The sequence below is a fragment of the Phalangium opilio genome, unplaced genomic scaffold (genome assembly GCF_054372755.1).
Source record: "Phalangium opilio isolate 3A_F unplaced genomic scaffold, DU_Popi_V2 ptg000070l_1, whole genome shotgun sequence".
Lineage (NCBI taxonomy): Eukaryota > Metazoa > Arthropoda > Arachnida > Opiliones > Phalangiidae > Phalangium > Phalangium opilio.
In genome coordinates this window covers 6,005,329-6,032,794 of record NW_028324182.1, presented here as the reverse complement: position 1 = coordinate 6,032,794, position 27,466 = coordinate 6,005,329, and the positions used below count along the sequence as shown (strand labels likewise).

General features: G+C 38.3%; 1 protein-coding gene across 2 annotated transcripts; it reads left to right on the top strand.

The window, feature by feature from the left end:
- Positions 1 to 7,691: 7,691 nt before the first annotated feature.
- LOC149661267 (uncharacterized) lies at positions 7,692 to 24,717 on the top strand. Of its 2 annotated transcripts, XR_016368831.1 has the most exons (6): positions 7,692 to 8,776; positions 19,782 to 20,150; positions 22,570 to 22,884; positions 23,727 to 23,818; positions 24,089 to 24,248; positions 24,342 to 24,717. XR_016368831.1 is itself a non-coding variant. In XM_089842732.1 (5 exons), the coding sequence occupies exons 1-4, from the start codon at positions 8,533 to 8,535 to the stop codon at positions 23,813 to 23,815; spliced, it is 1,017 nt and encodes a 338-aa protein (XP_089698858.1). In that variant the 5' UTR covers positions 7,692 to 8,532; the 3' UTR covers positions 23,816 to 23,818; positions 24,089 to 24,717. The 2 variants fall into 2 exon arrangements, 1 of the variants encoding a protein (XP_089698858.1); XM_089842732.1 differs by having other exon boundaries at positions 24,089 to 24,717.
- Positions 24,718 to 27,466: the final 2,749 nt, after the last annotated feature.

Below are 27,466 nucleotides of genomic sequence, written 5' to 3'. Positions count from 1 at the left end.
CGGACAATCGAAGTCATAAATCTCCTGGAAGATTTACCGAGCTGACAAATCGATTGGCAAGCGGCCGACCAAGGCCCTGTTCTTTATTTCTTTTTTATTTTCGATTATGCGCGGCGATCGTTAATATCTGGTCGGTGATATCCGCGCTCCGTAAGCCTCTTCAGGGGGCGCAACTCCTATAGCTGAAGCCCAAAAGGGTGACGTCGTGACTACGAAAGGTGGCTTCCGAAGAGATGACCCCCTCAACTTCTCTCTCTTGGTTAAGCGCTTTCGGGGTGGTTTAACAGATTGTTGTTAGATTAAGTACAAACTCCCACGCTCTGACATTGATGTCTTTAATGCGGAGATGTCAATTATTTTACTAAAAAGAATTTTCACGCAGAGTTGTGGAAGTCAATTAAGCCAAAGCTGTCAGATATCCCTGCAAGATATTATCAACAAGCTGCCCCAGCAGAAAGGACACTCGTGCGGGATAAATAAAAATTTAAACAATAGGGGCTAAAAAAGTGAGCATTAGATAAAAATTTCTTTGCTAGACGCCATACCTCCAGTTGTGAGAGTCTAATAAATATTAACAGTAGAACTCGCAGCAGACAACTCCTTCTAAAGACTTAAGCTATCCACTAGCACCATGCCTAAACCACCGCGCGCCACCATCCTTAACCCACCGCACCAACGCGTGCTTCGGAGGAGGCGGAGTCTATTTATCCTTTTTTGCGGCTTCAACTAGAGTTCGTTCTGGTGGAGTCACCAAATAAGTGTTTACTTTAAAAAATCGAAATCGGAATGATGGGGATGAAAAGCCCGAACACACGGTATTCCTGTCGCCATGCATGCATTGCCAAAGCTATGCTAGAGAGACCTTGAAAACCGGGACCAATACTCGTGCGAGGGGGGATTCTCCACCGCACGAGTAAAAAGCGATATCTAGTTTACTAGGGAGAAGGTATAAGATGCTTAAGAATTCGCGCCCTATAGTTCCCGTCCCCCTTTCAAAATACAAGGGGGGGGGCGTTAAAGGAGGCCGGGCTATTTCGCCTCTCCTCAGTCGGAAAATACAAGTAATTTTCGTCATTCGCGTCGCGCTGACGTGAGTTTTCAAGAACCAACGAGATGCTGGTTGTAATTTGAAGGCGTGGATTAACTCCGGACCTACGTTTGGACTGGAGTAACCTAGATATCACTTCTTGATATTACACAGGATTTTTGAATTCTACTTCTAAGAGTAAAACCACTAATTGTATGGTGCAATCTATTTTGCTCGATTTGCTTGACCACCCTGTATAAAGTATATTTGTAATAAGTTGGAGCAGATGCGGATTCGCTAGAGTGTAACTTTAGTTAACATCGGATCTCTCTTAGTTATATAACACGGAAATTATATTAACGTTTTCGGTGTACGAACTGAAATCAAATTCAATATTATATAGAGCGACGAGAAAAGCTGAATAGGCCAAAACATTCGCTCATATCCTATTTATCTAACTCGTATATACGTTTCCCTTTCATTGCTTCCGCGCGTCCTATCTATTTACCGAGTCTGCATTGTAATATTTCACGCCACAGTTGATTCCTCGAGACGTACTCTCGAAGTTACAGAGGCGTTACTGTAGTAATATTAACAATTCAAGTCGGACAGAAGGGCTTGAAATTTGAATTAACAATTTCGTTAGAGAATTCTTAACACTAAAACTGTTATTTCATTTCTAGAAAAATTCAAACCGGAATAGTAAGTGTTGCTAGATAAGAGATGGTTAAATTACTTTCTTTTCAAATATGATTGTGAATTTAAAAAGGATATTACTTGAAGTACTTTTAAACTTTTCAATCTAGGAGTCGCTGAAAACACTATGAATTAAGTTTTCAAGGCGACAAACATCAAAGCCTACACTAAATTTACTTCCCCTTCGCCTTGCACTTCCTTCTTAGGGTGTGGGATTTTGTACCAGCTCGCAGACGATATTAAGAGTTGGCTAGATATCTATTTTACCGTTGAAATGGCCTATAGTGGTATATTCCATGAATAATTAGCCTACCAAGTTCGTGTAATTCATCACGGTTGAGTAATTCATGCATTGTTTGACCCAATTGGAGTCTGTTTTTTTTTTCAAGTTCACGTGTACAAGTCTCCCAACCATCTGATCTATTTAGTGTTTTGTGAGCGTTGAGCGAGCGAGAGGTCGGGTTACTTATTCTCCACGTATTAATTTTCTTCTTCATCTCGAGTTGCCGCGAGAATGGCTTGCCTTACGAGCGTGAAGGGGCTTATTGCAAAAATGCTGACACAGGAAGAGAGCGAAGCTGAGCTCTCGTATATTATAGCGGGACTCGGGCCAAGCTTCTCCGTGTTGGGGCTCCGATCCCAACTTCCTTTCTACGCAATGAAGTCTTCATACGTTAATGGCCTTGTTTTGTTCTGTCATTAACAATGCAATTATGTAATGACGAGATAGCCAAAAGTGAGAGAGAGAATGGCCTCGCGGACCATAGTATTGCCTGGCACGTGCCGTTGCCCTTTCGCGCGCCTTCCACCAAGAGCGGAGGGATTTCTCGCGCTCTTTTCGCGCTATTAGAAGTGAATTCACCCGTAGTATTATTCTCGCTTTAAAATAGCATTAAATTCAAGCCAGTTGTTGCTCATCAAGAGCTTCCCGGTCATTATCGCGACGTTCAAAAATTATTTCTTCTCACGAAATGTGTGCCTACAATTTGGCCATTTAAATCATTTCTTTAAAAGAAGAATACATTTTACAATTTAAACCAGCTTTGAAGGTTTAAAGATGCAACTCTTCAGGGCTGCCTATCCATTTCTTCTTGGTATGTCAAGTTAACGATAATTCTTTCTAGTTCAACACGGACAATTTTAAAATATTGTCCACTGGAACAGATAAGTAAAATATTATTCGGGTTCTTAGAACAAACAAGAAATGTTTCCTTATAGGATAATTGAACAGTGCTTTTGAAAATACTTTTTTCTTACTCTTTGTGTGAAAGACACACTAAAAAAAGGGTAAAAACTATTTCCAACTAAGATGAGGGAAGGAACTGTGCGAATTGAAATGGTAACTTCGGGTGGATGGTGAATTAATTTATTTCTAGAGCTCTAATAATAATAATCCCATTTTGCGGTACGCTGGCTGAGGCGAGCGCCTGCTAAAGTGCCATCGTCCTATCCCGCTACTCAAAGATTCGATAATTATTTAATCACGGAAATGGTTTTCCCCTCTTTGAGTGAACTCCCTTTCCTCCCCGCGCGCGCTACGACCTCTTATCTATTAGTCAAAGGCTAAAACTATATCCCACACTCCAAGTTATAGCTGCATGGTCTTTCTCTAAAAGACTAAAAGGGTCCTTATAGATTACTATAGACGTCTATAGGCCTTTTCTATCAAAACGCGTGTGCAGTTTTGACCATGCGACTTAATTTACACAAAAACCCCATAACTAGATGTAAATAATATTTGGATCACGTCTCCTATTTTGATAATTTTATATTTTGTCACTATATTTAGCTCAGGACCGTCAACAGAGTTTGTGGGCCCCCTACACGCGTCCTGGGCCCTAAGAAGGTACGGGCCCCGGGGTAACTGAACGAATTGTGCACCCCCCTCTCGCCGGCCCTGATTTAGCCCATATAGTAACTCTGTTTAATGAAACAAATTGCAAATTCTATTTTCAACAACTACATCTTATAAACTTCTATTGTGCAAAAATTTTGGAACACGGTGAAACGTGGTTAGGGGAATAGGAGCTAACTCTTGCGGGAAAGGTCGATCAAGTGGCTGGTTTTGGGTACCGGTAGCGAGAATCCATTCTGTTAATAGGTTTTCAAAGTCGGGCCATACATTGTCACGCCCAATAGAGTATTTTTTTCCCGGAAAATTCCCGTTTTTTCTTTTGTCTCTACGCCTCCCTGTCGGATACTCCTTTTCTCTAAGGGTTAAGGGCTCTCGGGGACCCGCGGACTGGAGCTGCCCATGCAGGGTCCACTCAAAGCCAAACACAACGTTCTATTTCGATGTATATTGGAATTTTTGTAAGTTCATCGGTACGTGAAATAGCTTTTCCACGCGATGTCTCGCTTCGGACACGAATAATTTAAATGAATAGCTTTATACTCAACTCGACCAGATCTTTGTCATCAGTGGGTGCGGTCATTAGTCTATCGCGTGGTTAATATCTCTATACGAAAATATGACAGAACGTCTATTGAGTACTTTGACTATTTTATTCCTTTGAAATTGCAAAGAACGTGTGTTGTTTGCGATATTTTCTATATCATTATACCATAAGCATATCAAACCACCCGTAAGCGTGAATCGGCGGGAAATTAGCCACAGGCATTGTCTGGGTAAAACTCGCGGCACAAATCGTCCTGGTGGCACAAAAGGGAAACTTTATTCAAATCGCGCAAGGGATGCTACCGGAAGCTTGGGAATAAATACAAGGATTAATATATATCTTAAACTTACCTATTATAAGCTCTACCTCTATTAATACTTGTCATCATAACCAACATTGTCGTCTGCTAGTGGCTAAGTGGGGCCAAAACGTGGATTTTGAAGTTCGTGTCTTCTCAAAAGATCGGGGAGGCGTGGAAGGTAGTGTTTATTTATTTATGGATCTATTTAATTCGGAAGGGAGAGTATACCGAATTGTTATAACAGTTTAAGCGGCGACTATAAATTAACCGTACTAAACCGATTACCGCTGCCATTTATTGCAGAAGCAGACGACTGCTTAGATTTTCGGGTTATAAGGTAGTAGAGGAAATCGGGAAGGAGAGAATTGCTTCATTTTCCCTCTAGGTGGCGTAGAACCTCAAATTTCTCTCCGGCGCTCTTGTACAACGGTGATTACCCATGGTCCTATTGTGAATTCACGCTTACGGATGGTTTGATATGCTTATGATTATACCTAGATAATCTTTCTTATAATGTTTTAGTTCAAAATTAATTAATAATATGTTTTTCCCTTGTAGTTAAGAGGGAATTAATAACTACTCTAAGGCATCATCCGTAATTTAATTATAGCGCCGAGTACTAGCTCCAATAATTCGAGTAAAGTTGCGTTTCACTTCCCAAAGGATATAAGATTTGCAAAATTAATTATTCAATTGTTTATCGGATCAAATGCATGCGCTTCTTGTTTTGGAATTATAAATAATTGATGTATGGTTGGCTTGTATCTAATTGAGTTTACTCCCATTAATCGTGAATATTCTTCAAATCGATTTCAGTTTAACGTTAAAAACTTTGTGAACTGACTTCGAAATGTTAAGGCTTAGCAACGAGGAGTTTATTCGTGTTTAACGCGAATAATTTCAAGAACGTTTCCCCGCGCGTAAATTATAATTAGGAATAACAGGAAACCTTCAAAGTCCAAACATTGTTTACGGAAGGACAACTTATACACTGGAAGTGACATGGCATTCAAGTTTCGAATTGACTCAATACTTACTTAAAGGTTAACCAACACAAAGTTTGAATATATAGTGTAACTCTTATTACAACACGGTATGACCTTAATAAGGCTTAAATATTACGAAGCGAGTCTTAGCTCGATGTATAACTATAGTTTAACGAATGGCTTTCGCGCACACTCATCTCGAGAAGGGGGTTCGAACTATATAGCCAATCGATTGCTGGGATCGAATGTTAAGGGCAAACAATAGCCTGGAAAGCTAAATTATTATGTACCTTATGCTTATCGTCAAGCTCTCTGGCGTTCAACCTCCTCTAGCACTCACTCTGTTTGAAGAATATTACGCGTGTCCATCGCCCTTCTCTTGGACGTAACTATTACGGGATGTACAATCTTGAGCATCGATAAATTACATTGATTAATATGCTTAATGTTTTACTTTTAAACTATTTAAAACAATATATGTCCTTGACTTTAAGGTTAATTTCCATTCAAACCAGAATGAACTTAAACAAACTCATTTCGCATTCATTAATATGAGCTTGCCAATATGGTGGAGATGTAGGGGGAGCCCTTTTCTCCATTTGAACGGTCTCAGTTCTTAAATGGGTTCTTCATAACGCAGTAATTAGCTTATTATTGACCTTTTTCTCTCCTAATGAAGCAATTTTATCTATGTATTGTTCCTAATTAAATATGTCCATGGATAAAGGTAGGGTCCCTTTTACCAATTGGAGGCCTTCCTATCTGTAGTATGTACCTTAGGCCTGACGCCAAGAACAGATGTAGCGGATGATAGTTGGCTCACCAATTTAATCGAGTAGATAGCACACCCTAAGAGGGGAAGGGGTGAGAAGACAAGCTCGGGAAGGTATGTTGGATTAACGTTATCCGAACAATTGACTCGACGTTGTATGACGAGATGACTCCAAGACGCCTTTATGGTCCAATACCACGAATGGAACGCCTATTGTAATAGCTTACGTAACAGTTTCGAACTAACGATCAAAGATAATGCTGATTTCAAGTTATCCATATACTTAATGGAGATAATGTTTTTTTTTCTAACTTCCTATTTCAATAGCTTACGTTTCGTACTAAACTAAAGTTTGTAGAACTCTGAATCTGATAGAAAGTATAATTTCCAGGTTGTTATGTCTGCGATCTCTTTATTGAACTCAAAAATTATAAGAATGTCTTATGTTGAATTCATTATTAGTAGGAGAAGAGAACTTAAAGGCGTAATTTTCTAATGCATTTTTCCATAGCCCCTGTAGAAATGTTTCACCCGTCAAGCACATCTTTTTCAACCAAAATGTTTTGACCGATTTGAAAATCTTCAAAAGGGGAATTTTATTATTTGATATCACTTTCAAACCATACTTTTTCCCCTCCTTTTTTATCTCATTTTTACCAATACAATTTCGGGTTAACCTCTATCACAATCTAAGTTAAATCTCTTTCTTTTCGAAGAACCGTTTTCAATCGATTTTATTTTACCTAGAAACTTTTGTAAAAACGCTTATTTTTCTAAAAAGAAAGACAGAAAAAGGGGGCAAAGACTCGGAAGCTAACAGACCTAATACGGTTTGAACTCTCGGGCCCATTTTTGTCGATCCAAGCACCCTAAAAAAGGGCTCTTTCATTGATCATATATGGACCCCCCTCTCCCGAAAAACAAACCGTGTAAAAGGGTGCCTCGGAATACGTAAAAAAATACAGAGTGGGCCTACAAAAATACTTTTTTTCGCCTCAAAAATCGGGCGGCCGGGTTTCGATTTGCCGAGCCGTTATAGATCTATATCTTAGACTACCTTACTCAGTCCGCTTTAGCCTTAGCCTAAAACCCCAATGCAAACCGTTAGGATAAAGAAGGGAGCGGTTTGAAGTTGGCCATCTTGTGATGTAGTGAAATTTTAAAGAAGTGAATGAATAAACGCCTGGAAATTTTATAATAATATAAACGACTGAAGTTAATATACAAAGAAGTACTATTCATATTAATCTATAACGTAAAATTGATGATGTTTCTATTATGAATCGAATTAAGGTTTTATATTAAAAGTAGGTTTATGTAAGTAGCTTGAGATTCACTTCACCAATATTCGACCCTGACTACTGGCTGGTCAATTAGTAAACCAGTGAAAAGGGGGCAAGTGTAAAGTTTGGGGGAAAGCGAGTAGAGAGAGAGAGAGAGAGAGAGAGAGAGAGAGAAAAGTATAAAAAGCGTTAGTCTGTTTTTTCGATGCTCGCCACGAACGCGGTGCGACGGAAAAAGCGAAAATTGTCCGCTGGTCGCTCGCGTGCCCACGAGTGACAAGAAATTAGATGAGCCCCCCAAGTAATAATACAGGGCTTTCCCCTTAGCTCCCTTCCGTCCTCGCACCCACCGGAACTACCGCTACTGCCCCTCACCATAGACATCAGAAGATAATGTAGAGTTTAATTCGGACGATCATAAAGTTGAGAGGAATACAGAACGAAGAACATTTGACCACGTTCCTGTAAAAAAAACCAATATGATGAAGAAAAACGTGCTCCTGTGTTTTTTTTTTCTACAGTGCTTCCAGAAAATGTAAGATGAGCGGGTTTTTCCGACTGAAAGAAACTTATTTGATAACTTTTGACGTATACCGATCGTTTTTACTTATGATATCTACACTACCGCCTACGACGGTCTACCCGGAACCGTACTGTTATACCCACCCTTCTCTTCTTGGCACTTAAACGTAGATGGCGCCACGAACGAAACGCTGAGACTGCTTTACTGAAATAGACCCCGAAATCGATTCGGACCTAGCCCACGCACAGGGGCTCTAAACTCGGCAGTCTTCCTAGCCAGGCTAATACTTTAAAGGGAGTTTACCCGAAACTGTGAAGCTCAGAAACGAGTTGGATCTCGGCTTGGACTGATTGGAAGATTGCGTTTTGACTCCCGCATCTTATACCCCGATCTAACAAGCCAAGAAATTGTTCAAAGACTCGTCTTTTCTAAGTTAAGAAATAGTTTACTCTGATGTTAATGCTTATCAAGTTATTTCAGTTTGTAACTAAGTTTTGACGATATTTCCCTGGAGTGACATTTTTCGGGGGTCTGTTACGATTAACATGTGCGGTTATTTCACGTCGACGTATCCCTTGACTAAAACAACCCCGGCCAAATTTGGAAGTAGAAATAAGTCGTTCTTTGGATTTTTGAAACATCATTGGTCCAGCGGAGATTCCTTTGATTTTAAACCACTAACGAAAGACTCAACTTTTACCGGTTTCTTATCGAAATCGGTTATTTCCGGTTCATCGGCCAATACCTTCAAATGTATCGTTCTCTTGCTAGTAGTTCTTCACATTCAAAGTAAGAGAATGATAATTTACACAATTTTCAATCTTTAACTTTTCTGAATAGTTTAGATAGATAATTATAGAGGTTCTAATTTCAAAATTATTTCTCTAAATTATCACCAAAACTTGAGAACGCTAGTTAGAGTGGTAGGTGGTAAAATTTTGACGCTATTTCAAAGAGTCTATTATTAATAATATTGGTTAGTTTTGCCAGAAATAAATCTCATGGAAATTTCCATAGCTTTACCAGTTTGAAACGTCATGATTTAAAACAAGTACCCTTCAATTACTAAATAGGCTAGATCGTGAAATCGTAGCGTTATCGAAAAACTAGTATAGTTTTTATTGGAGTTGCATTTATTTTCCTATAATCCTCAAAATACCCCGACTTTTAAATTATTGGTAGAATATCTACTTTTCAGGAATATTTCGGGGCTGTTGAAAAATACACGAGAACATTTCGGTTTGTAGGCTGACTGGCTTGTCATTTTGGTTTATTTATAACCTTTCTTGGTTAAAATTCGAAACCCTCATTGTATAACTAAAGAGAATTCAGCGAATGGTATGAATATTCGTGTAGTAATTAATTAGATTCACGCGGCGTAGTGCTACACCCTGACTCGCGAATTCTTTCCACTCCATTACTGATCCAATGAGAAGCTTTCTCCCAAAATCCCCTTTGAAGTACTCTTTAAGATATTAAAACCATTACTCATTCAAGTTTTATAAAAGCTGCTAAATTAGCAAATTAGTTTCCGGATGGAGAGTGGTACTCGTCGGGACCCTACCATACCGCGTATCCCTGAAAAGACTGTGCCAAAAACGAAAGGGGTAAGAGGCTTAGTTATAAAGCGGAGTGTTTGAAGTATATACGGGCATATAACGTTAGAAACGAACTTTCAAATGTGATTACGTATATAGGGTCTTCCGATATAGAGTTGGAAAATCGACGATTCGAAGCTACCCAGGGAATTTTATCTCACGATCCTTCACTATTTAATATTAACAAAGGTGCGCTTCAACTATTCCCTAGGCCGACGGAATCCTTTATTAGTCAGAGCATAAAGCCCTCCGTGTTTGATAAGGTTCTTTTGGTTTTACTGTAATTGAGATTAAAAGTTTGGTTGGAAAAATAATTCGCAAAGAAATTTGAGATAAACTAAATTAAAACCGGAGAACAAACATTCAAAGATTATTTTCGGTTTACTCATACATTGCTGCTGTATTGATAAATGCAACAAAGTATGTGTTCATGACACTCTTAGGTGTTAAATGGGTTCTTTATAATCTATTTATGTTATTATAAAAATGTTGTACGAAGGGCGTATAAAGTTAACTGGACAACATAAAAGCGATACTAACTGTAACGTTGGCACGAGTTTTTTGCCAAGTGAGAACTAAATATATTAGGAATTTATAACTAGAGGGGTTCAACATCCGCATAAAAAATAAAAGTTATTTCTTCAAAAATTTCAAAGAGCTCTTGATTTTACCTTTGATTCAGTATCTACTCTCAAAGATTTCTCGAGAAGCTTACGGGATTTTTGAGTAAATGTCGGACCCCTCGAGCAAGTCCCTTATGGGATCGCGATAAAAAAAGCTACATTGGAATAAATAATATTTCCTAGTGTTCTCTTCTAATCCTTCCTCTCCACGAGGTCTTTCTCTACCGGCCTGGCGCTCGCCATCTCCGGGGAGCTTAGAGATGTAACTCCGGCTTTGAAAGATTCGCCTTTCCAAACGCTTTATTTTCTCGATGAGTCAGGGGTGAATTTGTCTCTATAAATCGTTGATTTTTATCGGCTAGGGGAAAGAATAGAGAAAGGTACATTATGTTTTTTTTATTCCGGTCCCCCTTACGAGTCGATACAACAACCACGCGGGAGAAACTGGTATAGAGACGTGACTAGGAAAGGCAGCTTGTAAGGGAGTGTGCCTCATTTTTGAAGGCTGTAATCTCTTTAAGAGTGTAGAGTACATGGTGCATGCTGAAAAATTATCTATACTTCTTTCTCTGCAAATAATAACTGCTGCGAGAAGAGAGACCCATGCACTGTCAGTCCACGTTGGCAGCCAGAGAGGGAGAATTTTATGGAGAGCACACTGCCATAGTGCACTATCTCCACTATTTTTAATATTATATAACGTAACCTTCGTGCTTGGGTAATAATACCACAAAAGACCGGCTCCTTCTGTTCGCTATACCCCTGAAAGTTGTGAGTAAAGCTATAAAAAAGATTGCCAAATCGAGCTGGGCCGAGAAGAGAGAAAAATGTTAAATAATATTCCCGACCAAGACGAAGTTTTTGAAATAACGCCCCCCAGTGGAGGAAAATGAAACTAATAACGGTGAGACCTTGATATACCGATCCGTGTCTAATATTCACAATTATCAAAAGTATATATATTATAACATAAAGTCTTGGTTTCTATGCGGTTGGCATCTAATTAACGTAGCAGACGATGCAAGTCGAGCTCAAGGCAGTTTTAAATAAGTCATTAAAAATTCTTCTTTTGGATTTGGGTTGCACGGAAAAAAATCTCTTTTGTTTTAGTTACGTCTATTTGACTTTAAGCCTGATGTTTTTGTCTAAAGGGAAGTATGCTATATTCCAGATCTATCTTTTATTCGCGTCAACGAAGTCATTAAACGTGAATTTGGGTTTCCGTTTAACATTCCCTTTTTTCCCCATACTCCATCTTCCGGAATTGCTTTTATAGGAAACATATGATGACTAAATTTTTCGCTTAATTTGATTGGCGAGGGATCTCGCTTTTGAATTTATAACTCAATTTACCCTGTTAAGAAAATATTACATTTTTCAATTCAATCTCGGGAGATTCGCAACGCGCGGTTTAATTATTATCAATAATTTCGCATCTGATCCTAGAAAAACACTCTGTTCATTCATACGTGTAAATCAATTATACGAGTTTGTTTTTCAGTATTTGAAAAAAAAAACTTCAAAGGTATTTATAATTTAACCTCTAGCAATATTTCTCGGCGGGTGAAACACTTCTACAGGGGCTATGGGGAAATACATAGAAAAATAATCCCCTTTATGTTGGCTTTCCAACTAGGTTCAGTTATTTGAATTCTTATATTATTTGTTACACGGGTAATGAATTTTCATTTCAAGATAAAATCACTCAATGAAATTATCCGTAAATAATTTCACCAAAATTAAACTCCGAATTAGAAATTTAATCATTCGGGTCTTTTATTTTCAAGAAAACTGAAAATAAATACTATTTTCTTTTATCTTGATTAATATGATCAAGAAGTGATATCTAGTTTATTAGGGAGAAGGTATAAGATGCCTAAGTATTCGCGCGCCATAGTCCCAGATCCCCTTTCAAAATACAAGGGGGGACGTAAAAGGAGGCCGGGCTTTTTCGCTGCCTCTCCTCAGTCGGAAAATACGTAATTTTTGTCATTCGCGTCGCGCTGACGTGAGTTTTCAAGAACCAATGAGATGCTGGTTGTAATTTAAAGGCGGGGATTAACTCCGGACCTACGTTTGGACTGGAGATAAAGCTGGAAATGTGGCGAATTTATACCTTCTCCCTAATAAACTAGATATCACTTCTTGATATGATTAATGAAAAATGTTGAATCTATTATTGCCTGATAACAGAATTGATTAAATGATTAATTTAGATATTTAAAGTTATAAGTGAAAATTCCTGTAAGGCCTGAATAAATTCTCTCTTCTAATTTAGTATAAAATAACGAAGAGTTTTTTTCTATTTTAAATAACGTCTTAGGAGACAATATAAGATAGCGTTCGGTGGCGGGGAGGGGGGGATGCGAAAGAGGTTATTTCTTACCTAACGACTGATCGATTTCTGTCAATCGATTGACCTTTCAAAGCCTGCCAGGGGAAAGGACCCTCAGCCACTTAATGGAATTACAATTTCTATAGCTTGTGTTCTATCTAGAATTAATGTCTAAGATCTGAAGCGCCCACCGCTCTTCCCCAAAGCTATTCTCTCTCTTGTGTGGGCTGTAGCATTGGACGGCTTTACTTTTAGGTTCTTAAGGAAAGAGGAAATCTTTGACACGCGCTTCTTTTGTAAGTCAATGTGTAAGTTTTAAAATACAACGAAAGAAGATTGAAAAGCTCGAGCTTGCTCGCGAGGTCTTTCCATGGATATCAGAAACAAACTTTTAATATGTTATATGCATTCAAATAAAACAACTTGATAATGAATTATTTCGATCATTTAGCTGCTTCAGATGATGCTACTAATACGTCAGAAACCTTTATATCTACAGTTTCATACAGAAATAACCCTGTATTGTGATATCTATGGTTAGAAATTTTTCTCCATTGGCGTTTTAAGCGATGTATTGAGAAAGGCCAAGCACCACGTCCTTTCGTTCCGTTTTGCGGGCTTCCTGGACCTGGACGTTTAGCTTAATGCGATTGAGGGACCCCTCGCGCCGCTTAGATGACGCCTATGTTCGAACGTGTTCCTTTAAACCGTATCCTCTTTTAGTATTGGTTAGACTGTCAGCCTTAGAAGCCAAAAAAAGAGAGAGGTAAGACGTGACCAATCAAGCGAAGCTACCACTGCCAACGCCATACGTTATCCGTAGACGTTTACGAAGAAAGCTCCTTAGAAAAGTTACGAAGAACATTGTAATTCGCTATTTTATATTGTGTACAGGGTATCATTTTCGACTCAAAATCCCAAAAAAAAGAACATCCCCCTTAATTTATGGCAGACTTATCCGAAACACCCTGTATGTATGTACCTAATTCACTGAATGATTATTGCTTTTTAAACATTAGTTAACTGGTTCATTCCAAAAATTCGACAGACAACTTAATTTATCGAGTTGGAAGCGTAAGTTCTTGATGCTCTAATTTCACGCTGTAAATATTTTTCCAAAGTACAATATCTAAGCCTATTATATTTCCTTATTAAATTAAAAGACGGTATGTACAAAATTATTCTGGGCTCTTTTCGAATTTCAGAATTTAAAAGCAAGAAATGAATAATTTATTTAATAATTGTTTTATTCAAATGATTGTATTAAAGGAACCAAATGACTTAATACGCCTCATTAACTCTATTTTAATATTTAAACAGAAAATATTTTCTCTCTCTTTCGACGCTGAATGCGCTCGCTAACTGATATTTAAAAACCTTTAACACACCCTAACTTGTCACGCGAACGCCGTTAAAACCACCGTTTGATAAAGAGACACGGCGTACGTTCGTTTTTCCCCCTTTGACATTAACGTTGTCAAAGGCAAATAACTGCCTTTACAATATAAATATTACCGATAAATTCGGAAACTATATATTGATTTAGAGAAACGCCCGGCAATTTTCGAACAGCCTGGAAATCATTACGACATTCAAAAGGGTTATTTTACTCCATGCATAGAATGGCTAACACATTATAAGAGAAACGTTTGTCGTTGATGAAACACTCGTAATTTAGTACAGTACCTTTCAACGCTGATTTTTCCCTAAACGTATATGTTAAACCAGCAGCGAAGGGGAGCTTAGGCCTGTGGTTTCACACCTAAGCACGGAGCCAACGACCTCCCATTTGTTTACAATAGCCACACCTTATATATGGGTTGACCTAAATATACCAAAGCCAACGACCACGCTTCGAATGACACCTAAAAACAAAAACAAAGTTGTGGAAAATCTTTGCACCTTACAAACCTTCGGAAACATCGTATACTTTTCAAAATTCTTAAACATATATAGAATGACCTCGATACCCCATTGGACAAAAGCCGAGAGGCACTCAGTGTTTAGCGTAAATACTTTTAGAAGGTGATGGGCTCGTACCCAAAAATACCAGAGACATAGCGCTGGTCTTTCTTTTCTCTCCCGTTTACGGACGACAGCGAAATTCAAGAGAGAAGCTATGGAAGAAAGCGATAAATCGGGTTGAGAAGACGTTGCAGCTAGGATGGGCCGTGACCAAATGATGCGGAGAGCAAAGAGTTTAAGCGGCAAATTTATGTAAATAAATGGCAAAGAGCAGTTTTGCATAAAGGCGCCCGCAAGAAGAGAAAATGGTTACCTTCTAGATACAAAGAACCGCAATAAACCGAAATTATTAATGAACGATACTTAAGTCATCTCAAGGTAATTTGCCCAAGACAAATACTAGCCTTTTTTATAACTAAACCAGGATATTAATCGGGTAAATAAAAGTCAACTATTTTACTTATTGCCCCAATTGATCAAGAAAACCTTAAGGAATTTTTCAACGACTGTCTTTAATAAAGGGATTTGACAAGTCTAAAATTAGGTTAAATGAAAATTCCAGGAGTTTGTCAATCACTGCGTGAAAGAAAGTTCACGTCGAATTTCGGCTTAATTGACTTTTGTCAGTTTCTAGATATAATTTTATCGACCAAAAGACGCCTCCGGTCCCTTCCACTACTCGATCAATGTTGAAGCATTGGGCGAGCCACGTGCGCCCAACGCTATAAAGTTTACGCTTTCGGGATCATTTGCGTTTTTATCCCCCCTCCCCTCTTCGCCCCACCACCTTCTACCGCCTATCCTCTTTAAGCCGATATTGCTGGCGACTCTGTAATAGTCTTACACAAACAATACGCTATTCGTTGATTTTGAAAAGCTCGCTTCATAGTTTGCCCACCGCATTTTGAATTAGAAATTGCAATATTTATATTACTCCCGCGGAACATTATTAACCCAAAACTACTTAGTATATACCCTCTCGCCTGGCATGGCGCATTGCGTGGCGAGCCAATGATTATGTTCAAATTTGCGGAAAGTGATAACCCTATCTCTTGTACCTTGTGCGTGTATGATGTCACAAATTAAAATTAAATTAACTGGCGCAAAGTGTAACGAAACAATTAAGGTATTCCCCTACACTAGATTGGCATGTTTTTAGAGATTCATGGTGTAACCGACCCCCATGAATAAAACCACATTAGAGGTCATCTAAAGCCATGTTCACACATACATGGGAAACCTATTCCAAGTGATTCAAAACAGTTCCAAAATGTGAACAAAACTGATACACTAGAAACTAATTACAAACTCGGTTTCTTGAAATTGCTTTGAGAACCAACTTACTTAAAGCCGGTTTGGATTTTACTTTCTAGTTTTCAGGGATATTTCACCTGGGATGAGACTATAGCCTTAAGCGTATTTCCCTTTGCCTTAGCAGATAATACCAAGGAGGATAATATGGAGGGCCGACTTAGCCTTTGGGGGGTGTTAAGTGATTTTTGGAGTTCGATCCTGCTGACACCTGGTTCATTTACGGAAAACTATAGGTTTGGCGGGGGGGTGAGGTAGGGGGATATTTCTTTTGGCGAATCGCGATGGCGGACCGAATATGTTGCAGACGACAAAACGTTAGTTTTCCGCAGATGAACCAGGGGCCACTAGCGTAAGCAGGGCTACCAGTCACTTTCCTAAAATTATACTAAGTCGGCCCTCCATATTATCCTCCTTGATAATACTAAAGGAAGTCGTAGAAGACTGCTCTAATACAAGAGTTGTTAAATGTGAACCGAGGCGATTGAAGTGGTAATGAAGAAAGAGGCTTTCAAAACTAGTTGGGCAAACCAGTTCTGAACCAAGTATGAACTTAGCTTAATACTCTTCTCCCATTTATGTAGAGTTGTACAAGGTTAAAGAAACCAAGTTCAGGAAATGTCGTAATAGCCACTTCAAATCGTTTCGACATTATGACTAACGTAAATTTACCTAAAACCGATGAAGCTCTCTTGGTAATATTTTTGTTTACTGGTATAGAAAAATCTATAGGGCTCTTAAGTTGAAATATGGAAGGAAAATTTTCCTTCCACTGTTTATTTAACGAGTAAAAATAACTCGGACATTTATATTACGGTACACAATTTATAACATAGTTGGAAAGAGGTGCTCGAAAATACGTGGTGTTTTCAGTAATACACTTTTATTATATACCGCGTGTATAGTAGCGATTATCGTTAGAAAATTTACATTTTATCGCTGTTTTGACAAGCCTTTACCTTATATATTCGCTGGGGGACGTTCTAGATATTTATTTTACTTCTCTCTGGACTTGCGGCGAAAGTCCTATTAATTTAAAATTAAGCAATATCTCCCCGAACCGTACATGTCACTCACTATATGGATTAATTTCGTGAAATAATATACACGCTACTATAGAATGAGGTTTTTTTTTTCTAAAGTGTTCTAGTGGGTTTTCCCATACGTCACATTATTCTGTCATTAAGCTTCATGGAATTGAGGTTACGGTTTCTAATTTTCACATTAGAATCGTATTAAATTAAACAATAAACAAAAAAAACCCATTTCATTCTACCATAACAGATGAAAATTGCATAAATCTATTATCTTTGTTTCAGCTAGTTTATTTTTAACTGTGAAAACTGATATCAATATTTCTGATAACATCACTCATTTTTAAAACACCACATGTTTTTCAATATTTTGAACGGAAATAAGGATAATTTTTCTTACAAATTATCGTTTACCCTTAATTTGTATTACCCCAATTAATCTACGATTCAATACGATCGGGAATGTGTGACTTGTTAAGGAGAATATGTCAAATAACTAAGTTAGTGCAAAGAGAATATACCAAAAGGAGTAGAAACTTTGAAAATAGGGACCGGCTCTGAATTTGGCGAAACTAGTTCCGGCGGTTGTTCACGTGACCGGTGTCGTCTGCTTAAAAATTACCTTTGTACGTCAACCATCAACCTAGAGATCATCCGCGACCACCAAAAATAAACAGCCGACATAATTTAACCAATAAAAGGCGTCACTGCTTAGCCAATCAACAAAAACCGGATCTAGTTACTCCAAAACCGTGGCCGGGCTTTTCAAAAGCCTTGTGAAAGGCTAAACTTTCTGCTCCTCTTGGTATATTCTCTTTGGTTAGTGTATCACAGCAAGGAACTCGCGAATGTCGAATTTTCCATCCTCAAGTATTCGTGACCGAGTTTTGCTCAAAATTAGAAAACAAACTTTATCAGTTTTGATAAAATTGTGTCTAGGCCTAGAACGAAATGGCGGTAAATATAGAAAGAGCATTTTCCCTTTCAATATTCAAATAAACCACGCAATTTTAGCTTTTCCGGTATTTACCTTTACCATTAAAAGGTTGGCATTACACAATGGTTACAACGTAACTAAACGCACGCTCGAGTTAGCTTACTCCATCAAAAATAGTCAATTCAGTCGGTCCATTCCATTCGTTATCTATGCTCGGTTTCCTTTTTCTCGTTTTAAGTACCTCGCGAGATATTGCAGTTATAAGGAGGGTGTAATATCAAAAGGCTGCATGTTTTTAGTGTTTTTCCTGTTCCTTCCATTCATTGGTTCCTTAATCCGCGTGTCTGCGTGGGTCGGGTGTGCGTACGGAAGGTGGGGGGGGGGGGGTTAAAAGTGCATCTAGAGGCGAGCTTCGTGGTGCGATTAATATTCATCGTCTTCCGTGACGAATACGGCACGTAAAACGGACATTTATCAAAAAAGCGAACCCGGCACGAAATGCGAATTGAATGTAACGTTTAGATTTATACGGCAGGGTGCCTGGCCCAAGCTGGCCGCCTTGCCGACCACGAGCTAGTACCTACAAAGTTGCCATATTCAAAAGCACATTCGATGAAGTAGAAATACAATCCTTCAGATAGAGCTTTTATAAATATATTTCGAGACCAACTGAGAGCTAGTTCAAGAACGACAAGCGAGAATTGACTACACTCGGTTTTGCAGTTCGTGTTCCTATTTAGTCTGTACTAAGTCTTTGACCAGGCTTCGCTTTACGAGCATCTATGACGTTTCACCTACGTCACTTCACGACAAGCTCTCAGTAACCATTGACATACTTATCCCAATAAAAATCCTGGGACGGAGAGGTTCTATATACCCTTTCATAAATTTAGTAATACATTTTACTTTAATTGAATGAACTTTTATCTATAATAAAACGTGAGTTGTCTACTCTACTACTTTGTGGATCTCTAAAAATAAAACGTATACCATACCTCGTCCTTGTACCAACAAGGACTATATCTCGCATGTTCGAAAAGTAGGAAACGTGGTTTTTTTCCAAGGGACATATTGACGTCTATTCTTTGGAATAGTGTAAATACGGAGCACGAAAGCTCAAACAAAGAAAACCGACTGATAATCCCCCCTTCCCGGCCCCTTTTGACCGTCAATAAGCCTTGGCTAGAGTATAGGCGTCCCCAAAACAAACGGATCATAAATGTAATAGTATTTACAGAGGTATTGTTTCCCTTGGTCCTATAACCAAAAATACAGCCGGGAAACGTACCTGAAAATGAGACAAGTAAGGTGACCTATCAGCTTCTATTAAATGTCCAAAAGGCAATGTTGTATGTATTTATATATAGAGAGAGAGATAATGAAAACGGTTTTTGGTGTTATTAAAGTAAACACAGGGTTAAGTTTATGCCTTATAGTTTATCATTATTAATCTTTTTAGAACATGAATATAAACATTGCTTATTATTCCTAATTAAGGCTGCAATATGCTATGAAAGCTCGTGGAAATTTCCATGTAGAAAATGTTTCATACGGCGGCTTTCTGTCATTTAAAGGGACAGTAGCGTGCTAATCGATCATTAAGTTTTTAACGAAATGTCGTGGCCCTACAGAATATGATAACATAGCGTTTGAGAACACATGCAATATGTTTTGAGTATTATCTATTTTAAAATTTGCGGTACAAAGAATATTTGTAATATAGTCCCACGAAAGCTAAAAATATTTCTCAGAAAATTTTACGTAGTTCATGATGAAAATTTTTATATACAAATCAGCGTGAAAACAAAGAGAATTTAAGTTTAAAATTTTTTAGGAATTATGTTATTTATGCTGAAACTAATAATTGTTTTCTTTTTACTTTTTTCTCCCTTTTCTACGCAAACCTTCGATTGTCACGAACTGTCATGATCCTCCGCGTTCTCGATTGATTCCGAATATTATTTTTGCCGTTCCATTTGGATCACGTCCAGGCGTGACGGCTCTGAAAATTCGACGAATGAGCGTTCCTCGATGGGTTGAAAACGGAACGGTGGATTCGGTTATTTTGGACTGCGATTACGAGTACACGGATCGCGATACTCTCTTAGTGGTGAAATGGTTTTTGGACAGTGATCCTGAGCCCATTTACCAGTGGATAACCGAGTACGACTCGAGACACGCGTCAAAACGCTTTCAAGGTCATATTAATTTGAACTTTATGGTGACACCGTCCAATAAAGTGACTCGTTATCGCGCCCTCAACATCATTAAGCCGACCACCGTCTTCAACGGCAAATACACGTGCCACGTTGTCTCGCTCACCAGTCAAGATACCGCTGAACAAATCATGACTGTCTACGGTAAGATATACGCCTTTCCTTTTCTAATGTTTTGTGAAAATATAATTAATGCAACGAATGAAACTTCCTAATATCATAAAAGAAAAATGTTTTAAATATTGAATATTAGTTTAATAGTTATAATAGGCAATCAGAGGATATGTTAACGTAAGGTGTAAAGACGTCCTTGATGTGCTCCGAGTGATGGCCTCCATGCGCTAATCGCAAATCGAGACTCGCCTTAATTCCAATACAGGCCTAACTTCCAAACTAAACCTATCTATATTAGTCGTCCGCTTATCAAGCTTTAGGGACTGTTGAACGGACTAAACCTAGGTCTCTACGTTAGATTTGGCCTGGCTAACTGTACCTTGTATCTCTATAATAAGACTAGATACCCGACTGACTGAGGCTAATTCGTCTATAGCTTGATTGCAGCTTTAGATGAGTGGACTAAAACCTAAGCCCGACTTTCTCCTTCTTGTACTACATAGAGATTGTACAGAGCTATAATCCTCTACTCCTCGAGATACGCCTGGCACGCGAGATCTAGACTCTCTGTATCTATCAATTTAGAAGTTAATTAAACCCGAAATTATAGTAGTATAACCATTCGGGTAGCGTACGTAATTCTCAACCGAGTCTTTACAGTACAGTTGTTAGGAGATAGAGGTAATTTGTTTCTGACAAAGCTAGGAGATGGAATGAAAATCATGTATATTGTCTAATTCCTATCGTATCTCGCTAAGGAGATAGCTGCAGGGGACTGCACCCCTTTTTCCTAGAATGATCCGGTCCTAGTGACGTTAATTAAGGCTGAAATCATCGAGGTCGACCTTATAAGTCTCGCGTGTTCCTTATACTGGCGCGTCACGTATGGATAGTCTCCGGTCTTCACCGTCTTGATTATCTTGGCATATAAGTTGGTCGCGTCTCCTAATGAGGATAGATAGGATTCCGATCCGGAGTTCAGGCTCACGACGAGCCCTACATCTTGTCTCTATCGTCAACCAAGGAGAGAGAGAGAGAGAGCTAGGAACCTTACTGTTAAGATAGAGATTTGGCCAGGACAAAGGACGCGCCTTCCGGAATAGAGTCCTTGGAGTGTCCGTGGACAATGGTGCATAGCCGGGATATCCGCGGGGAGTCTCGCTCTAGGATAGCGCCTACTACTCTACCCCTATTACAGTCTAGAGGGAAAATGAATTCGAGACTGGCCGAATTAGGAATTCATTCAAAATAGCGACAGTTCAGTCAAACAGTCTCTAAAACTTCCAAGTGAAATGCGGCAAATCTTAACGGTGAATGGAGACCCTTGCTATTAAAATTTTACCTCTTCCAAGGATGGAATTCGCTATGAATGTAGTATCAAAAGGCGCCGAGATCTTTTCAAAAGAGACTGCTTCGCTAATATATAATACCATTTTTAGGAAAATTGCCTTATCTCTGATAGATAATTTTGACGAACGTCTTAAGAGGTCTGCTATACGCGAGCTGCATTCATATAGAACAGCCGGCAATTCAATAATTCAACTTTGGATTTAATTTAGAATTTAGTCCAAATGTTGTGAATCAGGGTTTCAATCCCAAAAAAGATAGTTTAAGTTATTTATTAATTATCTTTCTATTGAGCAGTGACTTCGATTCACGCTACTGCTTAATATTAAAACCTGATAAAACCCGGTGCGCACTGGGTTTTTTAATAAAACCCGGATTTTTTCGAGCCCCTGCAGGTTTGAATGGTCTTTTTAACTAGAAATATATATTTTTCGACACTTACTGCCTATTCCGTGGCATACGGAGAATGAGCGAAATGGATATACAACTGAAATTTCCATGCTAGCTGTAGCCTATATAACGAATTCCTGACCCGCATTTTAAGATGTTTCCAACGAATCGAGCAATTACGAAAATGTGTTAGAGTAACTTTATGGCTTAAAATATTATAAATTGTAATTCGCTTCCATCACGCCCCATTTTCAAAAACTCCCCAAAAATAAAGCTAGGCGGAAACTCTCTTTGATTTCTGAGGGAAAAGCTCCGTTGATGAGTTATTATTCCAGATCTAATCTGATTATATGAGACGCGGCCCACTTTCCCTGATTGCTTTACGGGCCAGCTGGCATACCTTGATTAAAATTCACTAGCTCAAAAAAACAAGACAAACGCGTTGTATTCGATGTTTGGTATAGTCTTACAATTCGAAAATTTCTGCCGTGCATGCTATTAACTAAATATTAGTAAAGTTAGAAGTTCGTAAGATATGTTCTGGTTACTGAGAGCTTGTCATATGAAGTGGCGTGGGGAAAGAGACGCCTGGTGGGGCGCTGTCAAAGGCTTAGAACAGACTAAATAGGAAGATGGACTTACAAAACCGATTGTAGTCAATTGTCGCGTCATATATTCAAGTTGGTTTTCATTGTACCTTTGTTCTTTACAGCACCCCCAAAGAGTTTCAGTTTAAATTACACGAAAACGAAGCAAACAGGGGCGAATTTGAGTTGCGAAGCCGGTGAGGTTTTTCCATTACCTCACATCACGCTGTACCGATCGACATTCTACGAGAAAGAACCTCAAATGCTCTTCGATTTGCGCTCTCAGTACGACACTACTCCTAGCGGTGCCTTCGATACCAGAGTCTCTCACGAAATCGTCGACAAGACTCTGCCATCCGAGGAACCAACCAGATACGTCTGCGTCTTAGCCATACCGGGAACCAGATACAAAAAGCAGAAAGAAATATTCTACTATCCAGGTATTTCCTTTTGTTCCGCAAAATCACCATCATGCCCTTACGTAGCTTACGTACAAAAACCTCATAACTTCCGTTTTATACACAAATCAAAATGTATATTTCATTCGCCATTTGAAGCTTTAAATAATCATTACTGTCAAACCAATATTATTCCCAATTTTATGTCAAACATTTCCATTAAGTACTTGTCATATTCATGTCAATCGGTTTTTGGTAACTACCAATTTTAAACGTATACAGTACAAGTCAACTGTTTTTGATTTGTTTAATTATCGAGGAAGAGTATATCGAATATAAAATTGAAGAATGGGATGAGGGTACTAACTTAATTAAGTCCGCCTATCGAGCGTTAAACAGCTTTTTCCACTAAAGTTGAATTGGTAAAAATAATCGATGAAAAACGTCACGCGGTGATTATTTCGAGTTTCCGTTTCAAATGCAACCAGAGAGAGATAAAAGTTGCGACGAATTTCGAATGAAAATCTATAATATTAAAGGAAATGCGGGTTATTTGACATTGTCTTCGCTTTTACTTTGCTTTAAGTTTAAACCAAAGCTTTTTTACCCCATAGTTATCGTTTTACGGATTTTTTGGTCCGTGTTTTTTCTTTTATTCGGTCGAACGATCTGTGTTAAATTTATTGATTTGAGGAAAGAAATTAGGTGGGCGGATTCATCGCTCGCTCGCGACTAAAATCTTTTCTTATTTTATACCGGTTTGACGCAAACTTAAAGGTCGAAAAATCCCAGAAAAATGTGTAGGATTTGAATAAACAAATAGAAAATTTCAATGCATTGAAACAGGATTAACACAGTGAAATTATTTCTCGTTCTATTTTTAGGTTCACCATTAAATAGTGCCTCTTATTGTGGGAATTTTCAAATTCTTTGGATTATTCTCGTTGCCTTGTATGGTCTATGTTTCTCATAATAGGTAAGAGAAACATCAATAATCAAATAATCAGGTTTTATGTCGTATTTTGACGGCACTTTGCCAGGTAAGGAATGTGTCACGACACGAATGTAGACGAGAAATAAACTTTGCACGAATTTAAATCCTTCAGTGCATGCAATCTAACAAGGTCTTCGTGTGAATTAAACCACTTGATAGTATTTTAAACAATGTCCCCCTGGAATCAATTAAACAAAGCAAAGTGTTGTCACCGAATCTATTAAAATTCGGTTTTTCGCTTGACACACACAGTGCTCAGCGTCTTTGGGGAGGCCGAATTTGTCTTTTGGAAGGATCTTCTTCGTGTTTCTGTCATCTAGAAAGCGTTTTATAAGATGTCCGGATCACATTTCAAGCCGAGAACGGCGGTTGAATCTTAAAGCGGGTTGACGTACACCTCGCTCGAAAGATGGTAAATTTTGGGTGCTAATTATGTCGACGTGGATAATTGGAAGCCGCACGGAGAGATACAAAGCGACTTTAACCTATAAGTATATAATTACAGGAATCTTACTGCGTGGCGGGTTGAAATGCAGTTCCGCTCTTCTAATATGGAAGTAAAGTCATAATTGTAAATTCTCGGAACCACATTTTTGTAAAAAAAAAAATTAAATAAAAATTCCTTAATAACGAAGTTGAAAGTTAGGCGCCGCCAACTCGTAATCTAAATTTAGACACTACGTAATATATTATCTATGAATGTCTCGCCTTTAACGTGTAAATCCTTAAATACGAGAGAAATTAAATACAATTTTAGAGTAATAATTAATTTAAACGACTACATTTACTTCATTGTTTAATTAATAAAATTTAAATCAACCATCAAAAGTTTGTAATATTTCAAAGAAAAATTATTTATAAAATTAAGCTTGTTTAAATTTGACTGACGGATTCGTATTTATTTCTCAGAGTTGACGAAGAAACGTTATAACAAAACAAAGGTATGACCATGCATGGTTGCATTCTTCCGAAACAACGCATCGCCTACATTATGGTATAAGTGAATCTAGACCCATTTAAATCCAGTTTGAGCTCTAGAAACGTATTTTACGGTTATTCTCAATATTAGGCGTGTTGGGGGCGGGTTGAAGAGGGAAGAATGGGCGGAAAGTTAAGCGGAAATGGACGACAAACGGCGAATAGTATAATTGCTGCCTTTCAATTTTACTCTTCCGTTGCAAGCGGGATAGAAAAACGCAAAAATAAAACCAGAAAAATTACAAGAAATAATTCTTGAATAAAAGATTTTCCTGATTTGAATTCATTACTTCTTCACCGCGAAATATTCCATAATTTTAAGTTAGTTTGTCATTTATACAAAATGGGTGCAAAGTTACGTTTTTAATATAGAGTATAGACTAATATTGCTTTGTTTCTAACCTATTAGGGCGAGATGCTTATAAACCAATATATTGTTACGAGCTCTCATACATGGCGCTTATAAAAGATAAAATGATTATAGAGAGGCTGTTCAATATCGTGTTTCCAACGAGGGTCGGTTGGGAGCGTTCAGTTGCGTGTTGCAATATGAATTGCAATCAATTGAGGAGAATAACAAGGAAAAATATATTCAAAACAGTCACTAGGTACTCTCTCCAGTTTCAGGCTTAATATTTATATTAATTTAATTAGTGCTTCAAGAGCCGAAACGTTTTAACACATTAATTTGTTTCTATTCAGGAATCGAGTATTGCCGTCCATCTTGGTATTATCGAAGTTGGTCGAATACATGTAAGTATTTGATTGGGATCATAGGGGTTTTTTTAACCAGTAACTTTGGATGCCAAACCATAAAAATCCTGAACACGAAATGAATTTCCTTTTTTGTTCAAAAAAGGCGTGATAAAATTAAAAGGTCCCGAACGAGCGTGACCTCTCCGTCCGTACCTGGATTGACTGTACCACTACTCTCGAAAATCTTTCATAGTTTCTATAGCTAGGGCGCTAGGGCGTGTCTTTTAGTTTAAAAGCCGCTTTAGGTAAGGGCAAAAGCCAGCTAGGGCTCCGGTTTTATAACCAAACCCTTCCTTTACCATGAACTTATTCAGGTACCTGATTTTGTTGTTGCCCTTAAACGCGTGGAGGTTTACCAAATTCCTTTAAACAGTGATAAACAGCGCTATTTCTTATTGAGTTTTAATACAATTCCACATAAGAAGTTCCGCCAAGTTTGGATTTTAGTAGTACCGATATTAAATATCGAGATAACGATTATTCGAATCGTAAGGATACTAGGCCTAGGAGGAAGTACCCGATTAAAATAAAAGTTTTATGACTCGAGATAAGGGAATTTGATTTAGGAGGTACCATACGTGGAATCAGTTTTGAATGATAAACAGCTCTACTTTGAAACTGGAGAGTCTCTGAATGTACAGGGTGTTTATAAAAGGTCTGTAAGGAATTATAGGGGTGTCTTTGGGCGATTTCGACTCGAAATTACTATGGAATTTTGCCATAAGATACACAGTTTTCAAGCTATGATACAGTGTTTTACGTATGACCCCCTTAAAATTAAGTAAGAAACTAAAAGACGATGCTAATCAAAATTTAAGAGTTCCTCCATTAAACACTCCAATCATAACTTTAAAACGGTGGCCCGGACGGCAGAATATCATAGCATTTTTGATTCAAAATCGCCCAGAAAAACACACACCCCCATAATTTCTTACAGACCTCGCAGAAACGGAGACCCACGTACTGGTTCTTCCAAAGTATTCTTTACTGGTTATGTTCAGTTACTTCAGTATACAAGTATATGGGATTCTCTGGCAAACACGCGGTGGACTGGATTCTGGGTAAAGTATAAAGTAAATGCAGCTCGCGCGTATTTTACCCAAGCAATCATGTGTTGCATGATTAAAGTGGTTTTTCTTTTCCCCGGCCGTTTTCTCCTTTATATACCTAACTCTCTTACCTTTCCTTAAGAATAGCTCAGAGGATGTATATCGATTTGGGAATGGTGTGGAGGGGAAGGGTGGTAGTTGAATTTCCCCTTGGCAGGGAACTCGCGTGCTTGATGACTGGAAAAAGAAACATTGGCGCTGTCTACCTTATTGGCTCTCGGAAAATCAATTAGCCGAACTAGGGTTGTTTTTAAGCGCGTGTTCTTCTGACCGAACTGGCGGGCTAATTTTATTCCGTTCGGTTTTCGCTTCGGTAATTACTAATTTCCATTGAAAGTGTCGCTAGTCCTCGTCCCGCCTTAATTGCTATCTCAGTCATAACGACCACGCATCCGATACAGCAGCGCAGCTATATTTCATTGACTCGCGACTTCGTCATTCTATACCTTACTCTAATTACGGATTTTAATTATATCCGGAACAAGATCCTAAACTCTCGGGAATGACTTACGTTAAATTATCGCCTTCGGTTCACTATAGCGTTAATAACGCGGCTATCAGATATATAATTCGGAAATATTGGCATTTCAATCGTCCTACTTTAGTATTTGTTAATTGATATTGCCTAGAAACCGTTGGTTGGTATAAGCGTGCAATTATGCCTAAATAATCCTTGATGTATCTCGTCTGTTAGATTGAAGCAAATTATGTTTAGTGATGAAGTATTGGTCTATAAAGCTCTAGTTGAACCATAAGCCTAATGGCTACGTAACGATATTCAATACCG